General features: G+C 45.6%; 1 protein-coding gene across 5 annotated transcripts in view; it reads right to left on the minus strand.

The window, feature by feature from the left end:
- tmem117 (transmembrane protein 117) overlaps positions 1–16,658 on the minus strand; it is a 45,033-nt gene that overhangs the window by 15,423 nt on the left and 12,952 nt on the right. For all 5 annotated transcript variants that reach the window (XM_049006287.1, XM_049006289.1, XM_049006286.1 and 2 more), the window contains one exon: positions 7,043–7,175. In XM_049006287.1, coding sequence (XP_048862244.1) covers positions 7,043–7,175 — 133 coding nt within the window. The remainder of the gene's footprint in view (positions 1–7,042; positions 7,176–16,658) is intronic.

Genomic DNA, 16,658 nt, shown 5'->3' on the forward strand with positions numbered 1-16,658 from the left:
ACACCCAGCACACTTCAGTAATTTCAAACCACGGCCTTACCCTTGAAGAATGCTGATTCCTCCTATTTTTGCCCTATTAAAGTGTCCCCATGCTGAATACTTGAAAAATTTAAGACATTGTTATGTCTGGACGCAGGGCAGTAAAAGGTGCTCCATGTCGATGCCCCAGAGATTATGGCCCACCCACGTCCGATATTGCGCTAACGTGCCTTAATACGTCACAGTTAATGCGCTGTTCATCAGCTGTGCTAGAGTCACGCTTTCTGTGTTCTGACAGCTTGATTGCCCTGACTGGCCTTTGGTAATGGGATTAAGAAGGTAATGGATCACTCGCTTAATTGGAGCAGGGATGTATTTATGCACAGAATCAGACTGACAATCAGGGCCTGAGACCAAACCCAGTTTCCTTAGTGATCCCAGGAGGCCTTGTATACTTAGAGCAGAATTATAAATGATAAGTAATAAAGCCATCAAACTGCAGAAACTGCCTGACAGTTCACATTTGAGAGAGAGCAGTTCACTTCAGATCCTCTAAACTGGCCTAACAATTCACATTCAAGAAAGAGAGAGGGGTCCAATACAAATTCTCTGAACCAGCCTAATGATTAATCTTTGAGAGAAAGCAGTCCACTTCAGATCGTCTACACTGGCCTGATGATTCACATTTGACAGAGAGACCAGTCCACTTCAGATCCTCTACACTGGCCTGATGATTCACATTTGACAGAGAGACCGGTCCACTTCAGATCGTCTACACTGGCCTGATGATTCACATTTGACAGAGAGAGCGGTCCACTTCAGATCCTCTACACTGGCCTGATGATTCACATTTGACAGAGAGACCAGTCCACTTCAGATCCTCTACACTGGCCTGATGATTCACATTTGACAGAGAGACCGGTCCACTTCAGATCCTCTACACTGGCCTGATGATTCACATTTGACAGAGTGACCGGTCCACTTCAGATCCTCCACACTGGCCTGATGATTCACATTTGACAGAGAGAGCGGTCCACTTCAGATCTTCTACACTGGCCTGATGATTCACATTTGACAGAGAGAGCAGTCCACTTCAGAAACTCTACACAGGCCTGATGATTCACCTTTGAGAGCGGTCCACTTCTGATGATTCACATTTGAGAGAGAGCGGTCCACTTCAGATCCTCTGAACCAGCCTAATGATTCATGTTTAAGAGAGAGAGCGGTCTACTTTAGATCCTCTACACTGGCCTGATGATTCACATTTGAGAGAGAGTGCTGTCCACTACAGATCTTCTAAAATGCCCTGAGGATTCACATTTGAGAGAGAGAGAGCGGTCCACTACAGATTCTCTGAACCAGCCTAATGATTAATCTTTCAGAGAGAGAGCAGTCTACTTCAGATTCTCTAAACCAGCGTGATGATTCAAATTCCACAGAGAAAGCAGTCCACTTCAGATCCTCTAAAATGCTCTGATGATTCACATTTGAGAGAGAGAGAGCGGTCCACTACAGATTCTCTGAACCAGCATAATGATTAATCTTTGAGAGAGAGCAGTCTACTTCAGATTCTCTAAACCAGCGTGATGATTCAAATTCCAGAGAGAAAGCAGTCCACTTCAGATCTTTCTAAACCAGCCTAATGATTTACATTCAAGAGACGGCAGTCCACTACAGATCTTCTGAATGGGCCTGATGATAAAATATTTGAGAGAGAGCAGTCCATTTCAGATGCACTGGATAATTAATTGGACAAATCCAGTTTTATAAGGGTTTTATCACATTTTTTTTGGTACATAAAAGGAAGCGGTCTTGGTTCTGTTCCCAGCAATGCTGAAAGGCAACAGTTTTTTCAGCGCATCCAGCTATGATGAAAGTTTAATGTCCCTGAGGACAGCTGACCCTGTGAGGGAGCTCACCACGGTGAAACATCTCCACGGCCTCTAGACGAGGAACCGCGATGAGTGCCGCACAAAGCCGGCGTCGACGGAGTCCCCATGTCCGGCTAACGGGCAGTAATGCATTTGCGGGATGTTTAAAACTTAAACAAACAAAAAAAAACATCTGTTAAGAATTCATGGTTACGGAATCAAAGGGAAGATAAGACTATCCTCTTATGGCTAATAATCATCTTAGTCCACCAAAGGATGAACCATGTTTTGCAATCAGAACTGACTTCTTCAAATTCTTTTGCCAAGGACTGCAAATCACATGCAAGTCTTGGCAAAATATTGGCATAATCCATCCATCCATCCATCCATCCATTCATTTTCTAACTGATTATCCTAAAAGAGAAAACCCATTTCATCCATCCATCCATCCATTTTCCAAACCGCTTATCCTATTGGGTCGCAGGGGGTCCGGAGCCTATCCCGGAAGCAATGGGCATGAGGCAGGGAACAACCCAGGATGGGGGTCCAGCCCATCGCAGGGCACACTCACACACCAGTCACTCACATATGCACTCTTACGTGCAATGTTCCGCCATATTTACTTATTGCGGTACATTAGACGGTGTGATGAAAAGAGAGGCAGACAGACAGACTCACACACCATTCAGTCACACATGCACTCCTATGGGCAATTTAGCAAGTCCAATTAGCCTCAGCATGTTTTTGGACTGTGGGGGGAAACTGGAGTACCCGGAGGAAACCCCACGACGACATGGGGAGAACATGCAAACTCCACACACATGTGACCCAGGCGGAGACTCGAACCCGGGTCCTAGAGGTGTGAGGCAACAGTGCTAACCACTGCACCACCATGCCTCCCCATACAGTGCTAACCACTGCACCACCATGCCGCCCCATACAGTGCTAACCACTGCACCACCATGCCTCCCCATACAGTGCTAACCACTGCACCACCATGCCTCCCCAACTCATTTCATATTATAAAAAAATACCAATATATACATTGTAGCTAATGGTTACCAGATGAAAAATATCATTGTGTGCATAAATATAAATATTAGAAACACATAATGCATATATATGCACTACATTAGTATAGCTGTATGCTGCACTCATGCTAAGTGCTAGCAGACAATCATGCTATTGTTCATTAATGCTAGAATTTAATGCTAGATCTGCTGTGTGATATTAACTGTGGTCCCCCCTACGGGGGTGTGGGAGGGGTTGGGCATAGAGGAAGATGTGCACCATGGGGCCTTTGGGCAGGTAAGAGTCCACCGCGGTGAGAAGCTGCCCTACAGCACATGGCTCAGCAGTAGTTGCAACCCCACCCCCCGTCACAGCCCCCCTGCCGGCTCCACACCGCCACTGCGGAGCAGGAATCCTTATGAATAACCATGTGATCACAGGCTCCGCATGCACCATGCTTGACAACCTTATACGATCGGGGGAGGGGGGCTGTCATTTCGCCACAACTTCGCTGAGGTACTGCAATTAGTAATGGGGGAAGGGGCACCATGAACACAAGGCGTAATGAAAATGTGTCTACAGGTGCCTGCCCACTGTTTCCAGCTGGAGGAACTGGAACAACTGGTCACGGGGAGCTGTTGCCCAGTATGAGGCAAAGATCACACCTCCTCCCCCTAGTGAAGGAGCTCAGGTGGTTCTGATTAACTCAATTCCACTGCAAAACAGCAATTAACGCACGCTGTGAGAAATTTACATACGAAAGCGGTAAATGAAGTCCGGCACACAAAGATCACAGGAGGGGCTACATCGCTTTTGAGGAGGCGCTGTCACTGAATAGGGCAATCGGTGGCAGCCTCGAAATTGATCACGGCCCTCACATGGCCCCCCTCGATGAGAACCTCCTAACGAGAGAGAGGCTTACATCTGCGTGACAAATCACACACGTGACGGCTGGGAGAGTATCGAGCCTTTTGTTGATGGCTGGGCCCTCCCCCAGTGACTTCCTGTCGCTCTGATGTAGCCATTGGGCCACCGGCTGCTTGCTTGCTTTTCTCTCTGTTTGTTTTGAATGGGACTCTGTATCTTTTCTGGATTGGTGATATTATGGGCTATTTAAGAAAAGCGAGCAGCGGATGACAGAAGATGCCACGGATTTTCTGCAGTTTTCCAAATTAAACACCCGCTTTGTGCCACGCCGCTACACCAGATGGCCCATTTGGCGACGCCGTGGTGCATTTTGAGGGGGGGGTTCGATGCATGGAGGTCAGCCACGTTACCAGAGAGGTGCCATTCTCCCCTGGAGGGTGCAGGGTGTGGCCGCCTATTAATACTTCATTTTTATGGGCACGGCGCACACACACTGACTAACGCTCAGAGGGGTGATTTTTCCATCTGTGCGTGTTGAAGCTGTCCACTCGCCTCCGCATCCGAGGTCATCCTGGCCGTTGTCACGGCGATAGCACACACTGTCTGCACCTGGCACAATTCAAACACGATGAGCTCGTCCGGTCCCTCTCTGGCTGATTTTCCGGCTGAATTCAGAGCCCAGCACCTCCGTCGCTTTCGTCCTGAGGGAGGGGTTAGTGTAATAGCTACTGTCAGCAGGGGGTGTAGACAGCGCCCTCCCACGGACCCAGCAAGCAACTGAATCCCAAAGGAGCTGCCCCCCACCTGCCCATCCAGCTCAGAAACCCCAGCCTCCAGTTTCCCTCATGTCTCAGCCGGCTCCCTGATTAACGGGGAGGGGCGGGGGGGGGCTAGGGGAGGAGCAGTTACATCTCTGTCCTTAATTAAATAAGGGGAGCTAATTAGGACGTGATTGATGGCGTTAATGAAATTTGAGGCCTGAGAGCAGGATTGTGCGGGCACAGCCCCCCCCCACTGGAGGGGGTTTTACGGAGACGCTATTCCCTCCACAAATGGGCCTCATGTGTCGGGAGTGTTAAGATGCGAGTGCTCCGGGCGTGGTCCATTATGGGGGGGTGGGAGGGGGGGGTAATTATGGCACCCATGTGCTACTGCCTTGTTGGGTCTTTCATTTTACAGATCCTTTCATTTCTCGTATGCCTAGTACACATCATCCATCCATCCATCCATCCTGCAGCCTATCCCAGAATGCACAGGGTATTAATAAGGCAGGGGATGCCCTGGAAGGCATGTCACAAAATAACACAAAAAATATATTTAAAAAAATACCTTTAAAGCCAGCACATTCATATGTGATATATACCAGGCTACTGACTTAGTGATGCTGTGGTGTGTTTTAAAAGCATGGATGGTAAATGCTGCCCCCCCCATCTGCAATCCCCCACCCCAGTCTGACAAAAAGAGCCTCCGCTTCAGCCCTCCTTGCTGTCAGAAAGGTCAAAGGAACAGAAAAGAATATAAATGAGAAGACGACCAGCATAAGGGCGGCCTGGAGCGTCCCAGCAGGCCTGCAACGCCCAGCCAGCCTGTCCTCGGCAGGGGTGCGGGACGAACAGGGAACCAAGTGAGGTGGAGGGCTGTGGTCCTCAGCGGGTGGCCTGAGGTGGTGGAAATGGGGGGGGGGGGAGGGGGGGGGTGGTGTGCCAAAGACTGAAAAGGCACAGGCGAGCTCCTCCTGAAAGACTATTGGCTGGCAGGGATCCACACGGCCGGAAAAGCAGAGGGTTACATTCACGGCAGAGCTGCTCTTCACCAGATAATAACCGCCGCAGTCACTGGAGTCTTGGTCTGAGTACCGGCGCGACTCACGCGGCCTGGAAGTGAAGTGCATTGTGGGTACAGGGTGCTGGTCTTGCGCTTCATGATCGGTCCTGCGCAGCATCCGCGTTTTCTGTGCCTACGCTGCATTCTGGGCCGTCACATACCGAACTGCCTGTCCCAGGAGGGTGTCGGAGCAGGGCGATAAATATCTTGGTTTTCGCAGCAAAAGAAAGAGGAAGACAAGCGGACACGGCTCAAGCGAGACGCTCCTTCTTCTGCTCTGCAACAGCTCCACCTACATGTCACATTTATTAACCCCACTTTTTACCCTGGTCGGTTTGTCCCGCAGTGCGAGCGCTGCAAAGCAGTCATCTAATGCCCTACATAAATATTTGTGAGCCGGACATACATTTTTCAGCTCTAAATCAACAGCAGCTGTAAATTAATGAGTGTACACTGTCTCAGGCAGTGTAACGGCAAAGAAACGGTGACGGAAATGCCTGCAGAATATATACTGTCAGCTGTGATTGGTGTTAATATGGTTCAACATGGCCGTTGTCCTTTAGAAATCACAGCCACAGGCAGCTGACATTGGGGTGGAGGGGTGGGGTGAGGGAAAATCTATGTTGTCTCCATCAGAGAAAGGCTTCCCCTGAGCAGAAACAGTATCGCACTTCCACCTAACAGAGAATACACCCCCCCTCCCCCCATGGGACTTGCGCGTCTTGCTCCCATCCCCCTTCTTGAGGTGAAGGATGGTTTTTGGTGCCAGTGTCTCTGCGCTCTCCAACAGCCAAAGGACGAGCATCAGTGATGGATGTCACTGTCTCCGTGGCGACCAGCGTGACTGATGGGGTGATTACAGTGGCATATACCCTGTCCCCCGTAAAACAAACGGTCATCTTTCCTTTCCTGTAATGGTTTTTGCAGAGGGTGCCGAACAAGCAGCTCAGAAGCGGCCGGTGCTTGTCATGTAGCCGTTAAACGACAGGCATACTTTACGCTGTTCCTGTCATGCGAGAATCAATATGTCTGATGTTTCTGCCCAGCTCTCAGCAGAGCTACGGGACACCAAATTAAAACAGTTAGTCTCAGTGGTTTGGGAACACAACTGAGCTTTAAAGATCTCTTGCTGACCTTCAAAACATTGAATATGTCTGAAATGCCAAGATAAGCCTGTAGAAAAAAAATGTCTGTGGTTTGTTAAAAATCATCTTTTCTCGTATGACATGAGACCTTGCTCTTTTGAAATGGATAGAAAAACTGCGATTTGAAGGGAAAGCCATCTTGGCTCAAGATAAGGCCCCCAGAGAGCCAAGATGGCAGGTTAACGCGATAATACCCTCAATAATGGACGATTGTAAAATATCTGGATCGCTTCTTGCTTAGGCAGTTCTCTCGAGGGCAGGACAGCCCCGTCTGAGTGTGACAGAAACATCCATCATAAACTTATGTCTGGGATGGGAAAAAACAGAGGTCACTAAGATTCTTACCCCATATCTCCGGCCATGAAGAGGAGCAGATTGTACACGTGTGAGAAGATGAAGAGGAAGAGGATGGTGCTGAAAAACATAGTCATCCACGAGCCGTGATCCTCTCGGAACATTTTCAGGCGCAGATATTGACCTAGGGCGTGAGAGAAATGGATCTATTAACGCCTATAAATCTTCTTCTTGTCTCAAAATATACTAAATTGTATGTCTATAGAATACCAGCAACGATAAAATAGAAAAAAAGGTATTACATTTCTCACAAGAGATCCTGTCTTGTAGAATGCAAACAATAATGACAGGAAACGCTGCGGTGGTTTCCCGTCCTGGGCATTACAGCGGCACATTACAGCGATCAAAGGTGAGCGCTAATTCAGTTAAACTCCTCCCCAGCCCAGTGTACGCTCTTTCATTTACTATGCAGCCGGTCCAGAAAATTACATGCGCTAAAAGTCACTTGGTGTCCGGTCAGTTGCGTCGGTGCTGCGCGGAAAGAATGAACCCAGATGCCAGCATTCAGGGAGCGCGTCTGCCGCGTGATCTGTCGGGTTGAGCTACTTTGTCGAGTTAGGCTTCCGTAGTGCTAATCAATAGCCCTAACCCTAACCCCCAAAAACCCTAAAACCCGTACCCTAACCCCTAAATCCTAACCCTAATCCTAAACCGTAACTGGGATCGGCTAAAATGAAAAAATGTCACATCTATTACCAGAAGGAAAATATGTAAAATAGCACTGGCATTAATTATTTTGAAAGAAAAAAACACGTCAATCATTTTCCAAGGCTATTCCTGATCAGTTAAATCCATTTATAAGTCTGTCTTATGCGTGCTGCACTTTCTAGGGCTGCATTGATTTTACTATCTTCCAGATGAAGGTGCAGGGAAGCGCAGGTCCATCTTTAAATTCATGTCTTTATACTTTATCAGATAATTACTACTCGACTACAATATTGGACTATATAACAACGTGGAAACTGCAAGGTATTTTCTTCCAAAATCGCTTGCGCAGCCCTGAGCTCCAACATCGGGCGCATAACTCGCACGTTTTATCGTTAATTGCTTGTGCTGATTCTATCCGCGCAGCAGGGTGCTGGGCTGCAGCTTTCTGGCTGAGGAAGGAGCATGGTCGCTCCGGGCCCTGGAGACCATAGGAAGAGCAGCGCCTCACCATCCTCTCCATCTGAGGGATGGTACATTAAAGCGGGCTGCACCATTACAATATCTGCCGGTCTACTCCAACGTCGGCAGCCGGTACCGCTTCCCATGGGCGTAAATTATAGGGGGGTTGTAAACCCCATAATAATCAAAATCAGCCAACACAACCCACTGTACCCCCTTAAATGGGTGGAGACCAAATGCTCATCCCAAGTTATGCCCTTGCCGTATTAATGTAGGAGGACATAAGATACGCAAAGCTACACGTTTTGTCCACTGAATTTATTTTATTTGATTAAAAAATATGCATAATACGGCCAGGTACTTAAAAATGAAAGAAGCTTTTGTATTTGCGCGCTTCTCATTTGTTACGGCTCATGTACGTCTAATCTAATTAAAGCCCCAAAGCCGGTTAGCCAAGCTATGGAGTATTAAATATTCATTTCGTTTTCCCCCTATAATTATAGACAATGTTATAATAGAAAAAGGAAGACTATTAAACCTGCTGCGTAAAAGCTTCTGTCGCTAAGGCGGATAGCCTGTGAATGTAGATCTATATGCAAAGGACAACTGACACCTGTTTCATGAGTCCCTATATACCGGCCACTCAAACCCAACAAACACATACCATTTAATATGCATAATGCACAAGACCACGCTTGCTGTAAAGGTCAAGTAGTTTTAGGGCCGACGCCAATCCATTGAGTTATCCATCTGTCCATCGGGGTGTGACCTAGAACTCCGTCCAAACGACATTTACTATAATTGCCCTTTTGCAAATGCACGGCTTTTCCCTTCGACCTCGGGACCGGTGTTTTAAGAGCAAAGGCGCGCATTTGGGCCGCACATCTGCTCTGAAACGCATTTAAAATGACGCGAAAAGGGAGCCCTTTAATCCGTCATTTAAGCTTGAGCCAGTCGTACGTCCGCTGCCTGTTATATCTCTCCAGTTTCCCCACTTTACTTTTATTTACGCAGTTTGATATTGACTGAGGAGAGTAATCGAAAATATGCACAGCGTAAACTGTTCCACAGCGGAACTGTCCTTGAAATGTACGCTTTCAATCTCCTGATCATAAGTAAACAGTAATGTATTTTTTCATGTGTTCGGAATGATAAAAAAAAAATAACAGATTTGATTCTTTACTGCGTGCCTTATCGGAACAGAGCAGCTCCCTGGATACTTATTTTACTGTCAATATGGCTGTTTTATATTGAAAAGACTATAGTTTCCACAGGAGCTCCTCGATCGGTACTGGGAGAAAAAAAATCACCTAGTCATTTGTTGGTCTTTTACCTGGCGGCTCGTAGTGCCACCCAGCCGATGCCACCCAGTAGGTCACGTCAGTTATGGGCCTCTCACGTCGGCTGACAGAGCTGTCTCTGCTCCAACATCTTACAGCTACTTCATATATAATTTATTTCGCCATTACTGAAGGCCAGTTGTTTTAAAATCGCCATAGAATGGTTTTAATCCCAAATCAGGCTCTGAGCGAAATGTACATAGTATAAATTAGATCTAGACTTCTTTAACATTTTAAGTACGTCATTTTACGTTGAGCTATGTTAATGAGAGTAATGGATAATCGTAATTCACCTTGTTTTACAGCTAAATTCTTTAACAGATACGTGTGAAACATTAATAGCACCAGATTCTAATTTCTTTATTACATTAACATTTTAAAGTTTTAAATCTGACAGTGAATCATCCAAATGAAGTTGTTTTTTTTTTGCAGTATAATTAATTGCGTGCGTCATAGCTTTAACTCCGCCGTTAAAATGATTATCAGCACATTGATCATGATATAAGTATGTAGGTCCCCGAGGAACCGACGTGCCACGACTAGGTGTCTTAACATAATAAAACACTTAAACATTGTAGGACGTGTAAAATATTTAAATTATGACGTAGCCCACATAGCTTCTCCACTGCAGCATTACAGCTTAATTGATTTGAATGGATGGGTTAACATGGGGGAGTTTTTAGCGATTGAAAAGATCAGGGGCTAAATCAAGTTTACCCGGGGCTTGACTTTTTCTGTAAGAAAGATTGGCATCGGGGTTAAAATACTCGGGGCTATAACACCCCCGAGTGATCGGACCTAACGACGCCCAACAGTCACCCAGCAATACTGCGTTAGGTGCAGAATCCGTATTAACACAGCCTTCCTAACGTAATCCGTCTGGGATTTATCAGAGAGATTACAGATTATCCTCTCTGTTACCCTGGATCATTCCCCAGGCCTCCTCAGATCTGCGTGCTCCATATCTGCTAACATTACGCTGCGGGAAAACAGGTAGATTTTGCCGGGGGGAGGGTCCCGACGACAAAATTAAATCTCAAGGGCAGGAAAGTGGCGGATGGGGAAAATCGGAACTTTATGGGTAGAAATGGTAAATCGGAAGTACAGCGTCAGGAACGGTGAAAAGCGGGGAAAGCCGACAGGTATGGCGTACTGGTGTGTCACACTGATGCAGTCCACAGAGGACAGACAGCATCCGAGAATGGCCACTGCAGTCAGGGCCCCCCATCCCACACCAATCCTATTGCGTTTTACGGGCCCTGAAAATAATGGTATAGTCCGAGTTTAACGCCCTTTACGGCGCCCCTGGCGGCAGGACCCCCAATGGTGGCGATATATAACGCGCACCTACAAGGGCAACAGGCTATATCATCAGAATTTCTGCAATAAGCTAAGTTTAAGTTCATTAACGGAAACTGATATACTGCTATTTTATAACATTCACACAACGTGCTCGTTAATTTGACATTATACTTGTTATTTCTCTTTAATACAAAACAGCCAATGCCCCTGTTTGGTCAAAAACAAAAAACACTTCATCTGTTTATTGGAAACCCATTCGCAACAATAATAAAATCATATATTTGGAGATGTCTCCATCTAGTGGTTGGACACACTGATGAGTGATGGTTTGTTGCTGAGCCCCTACACTCTTACAGATGGTTCAGCATTAGTTACGGTTTTTACTTTATCCGAAATGTAAAGCGGGTATGCATTTTATAAAGGCACCTGTATACGTTTTGTATGAGAAGCCAGCTCTGAAGAATAAAAGCACTTGGGTAAAATTAAACAATAAAGCACTGAACGGTCCACACTTCTTGCAAAATGTGCATTTTATTAACATAAAGAATGAAATCACTGTAAGAAATATTTATATGAGTGTCACACAAGCATTTCGTGTCGTTTGATTGAAGTGATGCCGCTCAGGTAATAATACTCAAGGCAGCGGTAGGTGGTACTATGATGCAGCCTACCTGAAGGGAGCGACTGAATGGGGTCTTTTATGATAAGGACGGGTTTTTAATATATCACTGAATTCGGGGACAGAGGAAATTGATCCTGCAACATGCAGCCGCACCTTCGCAATGGCTCGAACATAAACGGTAAGTGTTAATATTACCGCAACCGTATTTCAGAGACATAAATGCTTCTGTTTATCGCCAATCTTGTTTTATAAAGGATGACATAGAGTAAAAGGAACATTCAATATCTACACTTAAGCGTGCGAGGCTCGCTCTTTTATATTCAGAGACTAATGCGGCAGAGTACACTTCCAACAGGGGATTATTATGTCTGCCTTATTTACGATTACGCATCTCATCCATCCAGTGTTAGTACACTTTTCGGTTACCTGCAATATTTAGATATATCGTTCTTCATATATAACTGCCAGGTTAAAGTTGGGAACATTATTTAACACAAAAACGTGGATATCTTAATTAAATCAAAGTTATCGGTTAGATACGAGACGGTGTGATATTTTAGGATATCATAACATAATACAAATGTGAAATGTGAAGTGGCATTACCTAAGTATAGAACTTATTTCCCGTACTGTTTAATAGCAGTAACCTCCTGTAACTGGACGTCAGTGCTGTGCAGAGACTTAACGGGAGGCAGAAGCTGGGCCCTAGGGGGTCCCCCTTGGTCAATTTTGCGAGATTGTCGGTGATGGAGAAGCGGCACAGGGGGTGGGCAGGGGGCACTTACAATCGCTGGGGTAAAAATGACCAGGAGCGCCATTAAGCACGTGAGCATGTGCCTGCCGAGTGTACACGTGACTGTAGAATTGTGTTTTAGTCAAAGAAGAAATCATTCAAAATCATTCAGCCATAAATAACCACCCACGTGTAATTTCCTGGACATTTTCAAAGGAAAATCGCGGTTTCATGTTACCGGGCTGTGATAATAGTCGTGAAAGGCTATTATTTATATAATGAGTATAAATATTAACTTTGCTGTATCTTGAATGCTGTCAAAGCAGAGCACAAGGTAGGGCTGGGTATCGCCAACTAGCCCACGATACAAAACACACCAGGATACCAGTGCCGCGATGCATTGCATCACGATATTGCCATTGCATCCTGATGGTTAACGCTCCAATGCTGAAATAATGAAACTACGAAAACGCGAGAACATGTGGAAAAAACACGGCCCTAACACACGATGTAATTAAAATACCCTTCTATTTGAATTGTATTGCTTTTATTAACAAAATTGCTTATAAACTGCAGCAATAATAATAAAAAAAATTGAAGTCTGCTTAATGTAATTCATACACAAAATCTGCAACCTGTCGAATGGAGAATTCCTTTTTGTTTGCAGGCGGCATGGAGCTTGAGAGAGTGAACCAGTCCACTGAATTCTGTGGTAAATTCGAGAACGCAGAGGGCTACTGCTACCTTGTCCTTGGCCTCTGCGCTCTGGTGCTGCCCTTGGGAATTCTGGGAAACGTCATCGCTTTAGTGAACTACACCTGTTTCAGGAAAACATGGACAACCAGCAACGTATTCCTGCTGAACCTGGCCCTGTGTGACCTCACATGGATACTGACCTTGCCTTTCACTATCTATTTTAACCTACAGAGGTCTCACCACGGGGGTATCCACATCTTCTGTAAGTTTAAGAAGATATCCTTCAACGTAAACACATACGGCAGCATAATGTTCCTGACGTTGGTCAGTTTTGACCGCTACGCTGGCACTGTACACCCCATCAGGTCCCTGATGTGGTGGGACGTGGGTAAAGCCAAAGTGTGCTGTGTTTGTACCTGGATGCTCCTGCTCATCGGCAGTGTCCCGGACCTATTCTTCACCTTTGCTGTCGAAAAAAACGTGCCCGTTTGCGTGGACCAGACCGAAATCCCTTTCAGCTATATCAAGACCTTCTCTATTGTACGCACCGCCGTCGGATTCGTCCTGCCTTTCGGCATGATGTTGACCTTTTATATCATGACGGTCAAAGTTCTGCGCCGCCTGCCTAGAAGTACAAGGGATCGCCAGAGGTTTGGCAAGCCTCTCTTGTTACTTTCGGCCGCCATCTTGGTGTTCGTGGTTTCCTTCGGCCCCTATCACGTGATGGCGCTGACAGTGGTGCTCGTGGGGGTTCAGAAGCAGGTGACCAACAGCTCCACACTCTATATCTGCTACGAGTTCTCCAAAGTAGTCTGCACCATCAGCGGCTGCCTGGACCCCATCCTCTACATCCTGGCTGGCGGAAGCTTCCACAAAAGCTGGCTGGCTCTAACCAGACGACGCTGCATGCACTGGGGGTGCGTGCAGGGCTGCTGCCGGTGTAGGTTTCACATGTGGCAGGAGCCGGTCGACTCGGTTGGCAGAGAGGCCTGTCTGCCCGCATTCATCCCAGTGCCAGACTGCCCTAGGCTGGCATGGCCCTCACCGGACACCCCTGGACATGCCCGTCAGGGCTGGACCAGGCATACTAGTGTAAAAGAAGGGTAGATACAACAGGATCCACAAGGGCTACCAAGGTCTTGAGGACTTCTGGACCTCAGAAGAGGCATCACATAGAGCAGGACAATGATACTCGACCTTACAGCTCAGGAATCCACAACGGTCAGCTATTCCAACCAAACTAACCTGCTTAGGGCAGCCAACCTCGGATCTCCACTGCTGATTGATATAAAGCACCACTGTAGAGGACTAAGAAACCGCTAATGTTAAAGACACGTGTGTAATAATACAGGCTCTGACATATTTAGTCCTTAGAAGATATTCACCTACTCAGAATCCCGCTATTGTGTTTTGGTAAGAATATTTGATGAATGGGATCGGTGTGCTAATTCAAGCATTAAGTAAGGCGATTTGTATTCGCTAAAATATACATTACATGTCCGTTATATCTTCGGGTCATCGCTGTTCAGGAAGCCTGGCCACTACACTTTAGTCTAATATTAGACATGATCGCAAGCCATCAGGTGTAACTTGGAAAGAAGTGATTCAGTGCAGTGTCAGTTACTCTTCCAGTTAGTGAGAGGGCTTATATCCAGTTTTCTGTTACATTCAACGTCAGTGTTTCCCCTACCATTATATTAGGGGGACGCCCCGCCCTCCCCAATGGCACCTCCCTTGAAGGTCAAGTTAATTTTATTTAATTTTATTTAATTATATTTAATTTTATTTTCTATATAGCGCCAGATCACAACAGAAGTCATTTAAGCATACCCTTCCTATAGAACAGGTCTATACATTGTCTTTTTATTAAACAAGCGAAACAGCCTTATGTTATTTATCTTATTTACATAACAGCTTGTCATTTTTGTCTAAACGGTCGCGCGTTTACAATTCTCCCCAGCTCTCTGTATCGCGCGTGGCGGAGTTCCGCCCCAATGCGCACGCACAAGCACGTGCGCGCACACACAGGTCAGCGCACTGCCAGCAGCGTACAGAGAGCGCGCGTCGGAAAATATGTCACGTCAACCACCTAAAAAGCAGACAAAAATATCTGCGTTTATTAGGTGCCCCTCCCCCTCAAAGCTGTAAACTTTGGGGAAACACTGAACGTCATTGACAGAAAACAACTGACAACCGCTGAAGATACCCTTTAATGGTGTCGGGAATCTGAAAAGCAGAGGGTTTAAAATGCATTCTTAATATAGATATGAGAAGGTCACAGAAAAGATTTCTCACAAGCATGAAGTTGCTCATATTTGTCTAAGTATTTAGGCTCTGTGTGATTTTCAGTTCTTTTTAAGTGGTTTGGAGCACAGGAAAGAAAAAGTACATGTTTAGCTTTGTTTTTTTTTTGGTGTTTATGGTAACCAAACATGCAAGGCATTCAGCCCAAATAAATTATCATCATTAGGAGCAGCTGCTTGAATGTCTTGGTAAATAATCAGGCCTGATTTTGCGCCACACCTGTCCAGCATAAATCAGTCACATTGCCCCTTGCCGGCAAAATGAGAACATGCAGATTGTAATACCAAGATCATTTCAGGATCAAAATAAACTTCTGGAAACCTCTGTTAAAAAGTTCTTGATGCCTCTGAGTCTGGAGACTGGCATTTTTGAAGAGGGTTCATGGCTGCACTGAACTTCAGTCAGAATCATTATCCAGATTATCAAAGTCTGGCACAGCAGTGAATTGTGGCAGGTCTAGGTCTCCAACCAAAATTCCTCTATATACCTTTGCTGAGGTCATAGTTTGTGACTTGATTAGTGCCTCAGGGATTCATGGGAAATGCAAAGTCTGCACTGAGAACTTACAATTGTGTTAGGCATGAATAAATGATTTAGGCTCGAAAGTTGTCCCACTGTGCATAGTTACTGCAGTGAGTGTTTGGCAGCAGTCATTGTTATACAGTTTAAAGGGGCAATTAGGGTGGATTAAGTACCAAAACTGATAAAGTGGATTAGATGTTTTTCTTACTAAAAAGCCTCTCTAATTTAATATTTAGTTTTGGCAAGTGGTGTGAGAAAGCTCAGCGTCTAAAACATGCAAACATTCAAAGAATCAGACATGCAAAATTATTTGTTTTCCCTTTTCTTTTCTCAACATGTCACCAGCAATGGTACTCTAGTCTTTGTGAGATGACGAAATAATGACCTCTGTTTATATTTTTGCATTTCACTGTTGCATGTTCTTAGAAACGTCTGCAATAGACATTGGTTTGACCACCGGTACAGTTTCAAAAAACCAGATTGGCTAGTTAAATGGGCTGCTGTATAGCTCAGCCAGATTGGGCACTATGCTTGTGAGCTGAAGATTGCTGGTTCAAATTCCAGCGTCAGCAGAATGATGTCACCATTGGGCCCTTGAGCGAGGCCCTTAACCCCAAATGCTCCAGTGACTGCCCAACCCTGCTGTCTCAATTATACGGAACTTTACACAGAAGCATCTCTTAAGTAAATATAAGTAGTTAAAAATGTATAGGACCCTGAAAACAGCTGAGAGAAGCTGTTTAGCTACCCACGAAGGCATCAGTAACTGTGTCACAAACACCGAATCTGAACATGATGTCACACTGAATTAAAAACTCTTACTTTATCTGTGTTGAACACTGAAATGGCAAAAATACAAACACTATCCAATGTACTGTATATTCACTGCAGGAAAACTACTTTCTGACACAAACTACAGTCTTTCGGTTATATGGTTTGACATATTAGGATATAATACAGACATCATCTGGTCTTTGCCAG

Source organism: Brienomyrus brachyistius, chromosome 1, assembly GCF_023856365.1.
Source record: "Brienomyrus brachyistius isolate T26 chromosome 1, BBRACH_0.4, whole genome shotgun sequence".
Taxonomy (NCBI): Eukaryota; Metazoa; Chordata; class Actinopteri; order Osteoglossiformes; family Mormyridae; genus Brienomyrus; species Brienomyrus brachyistius.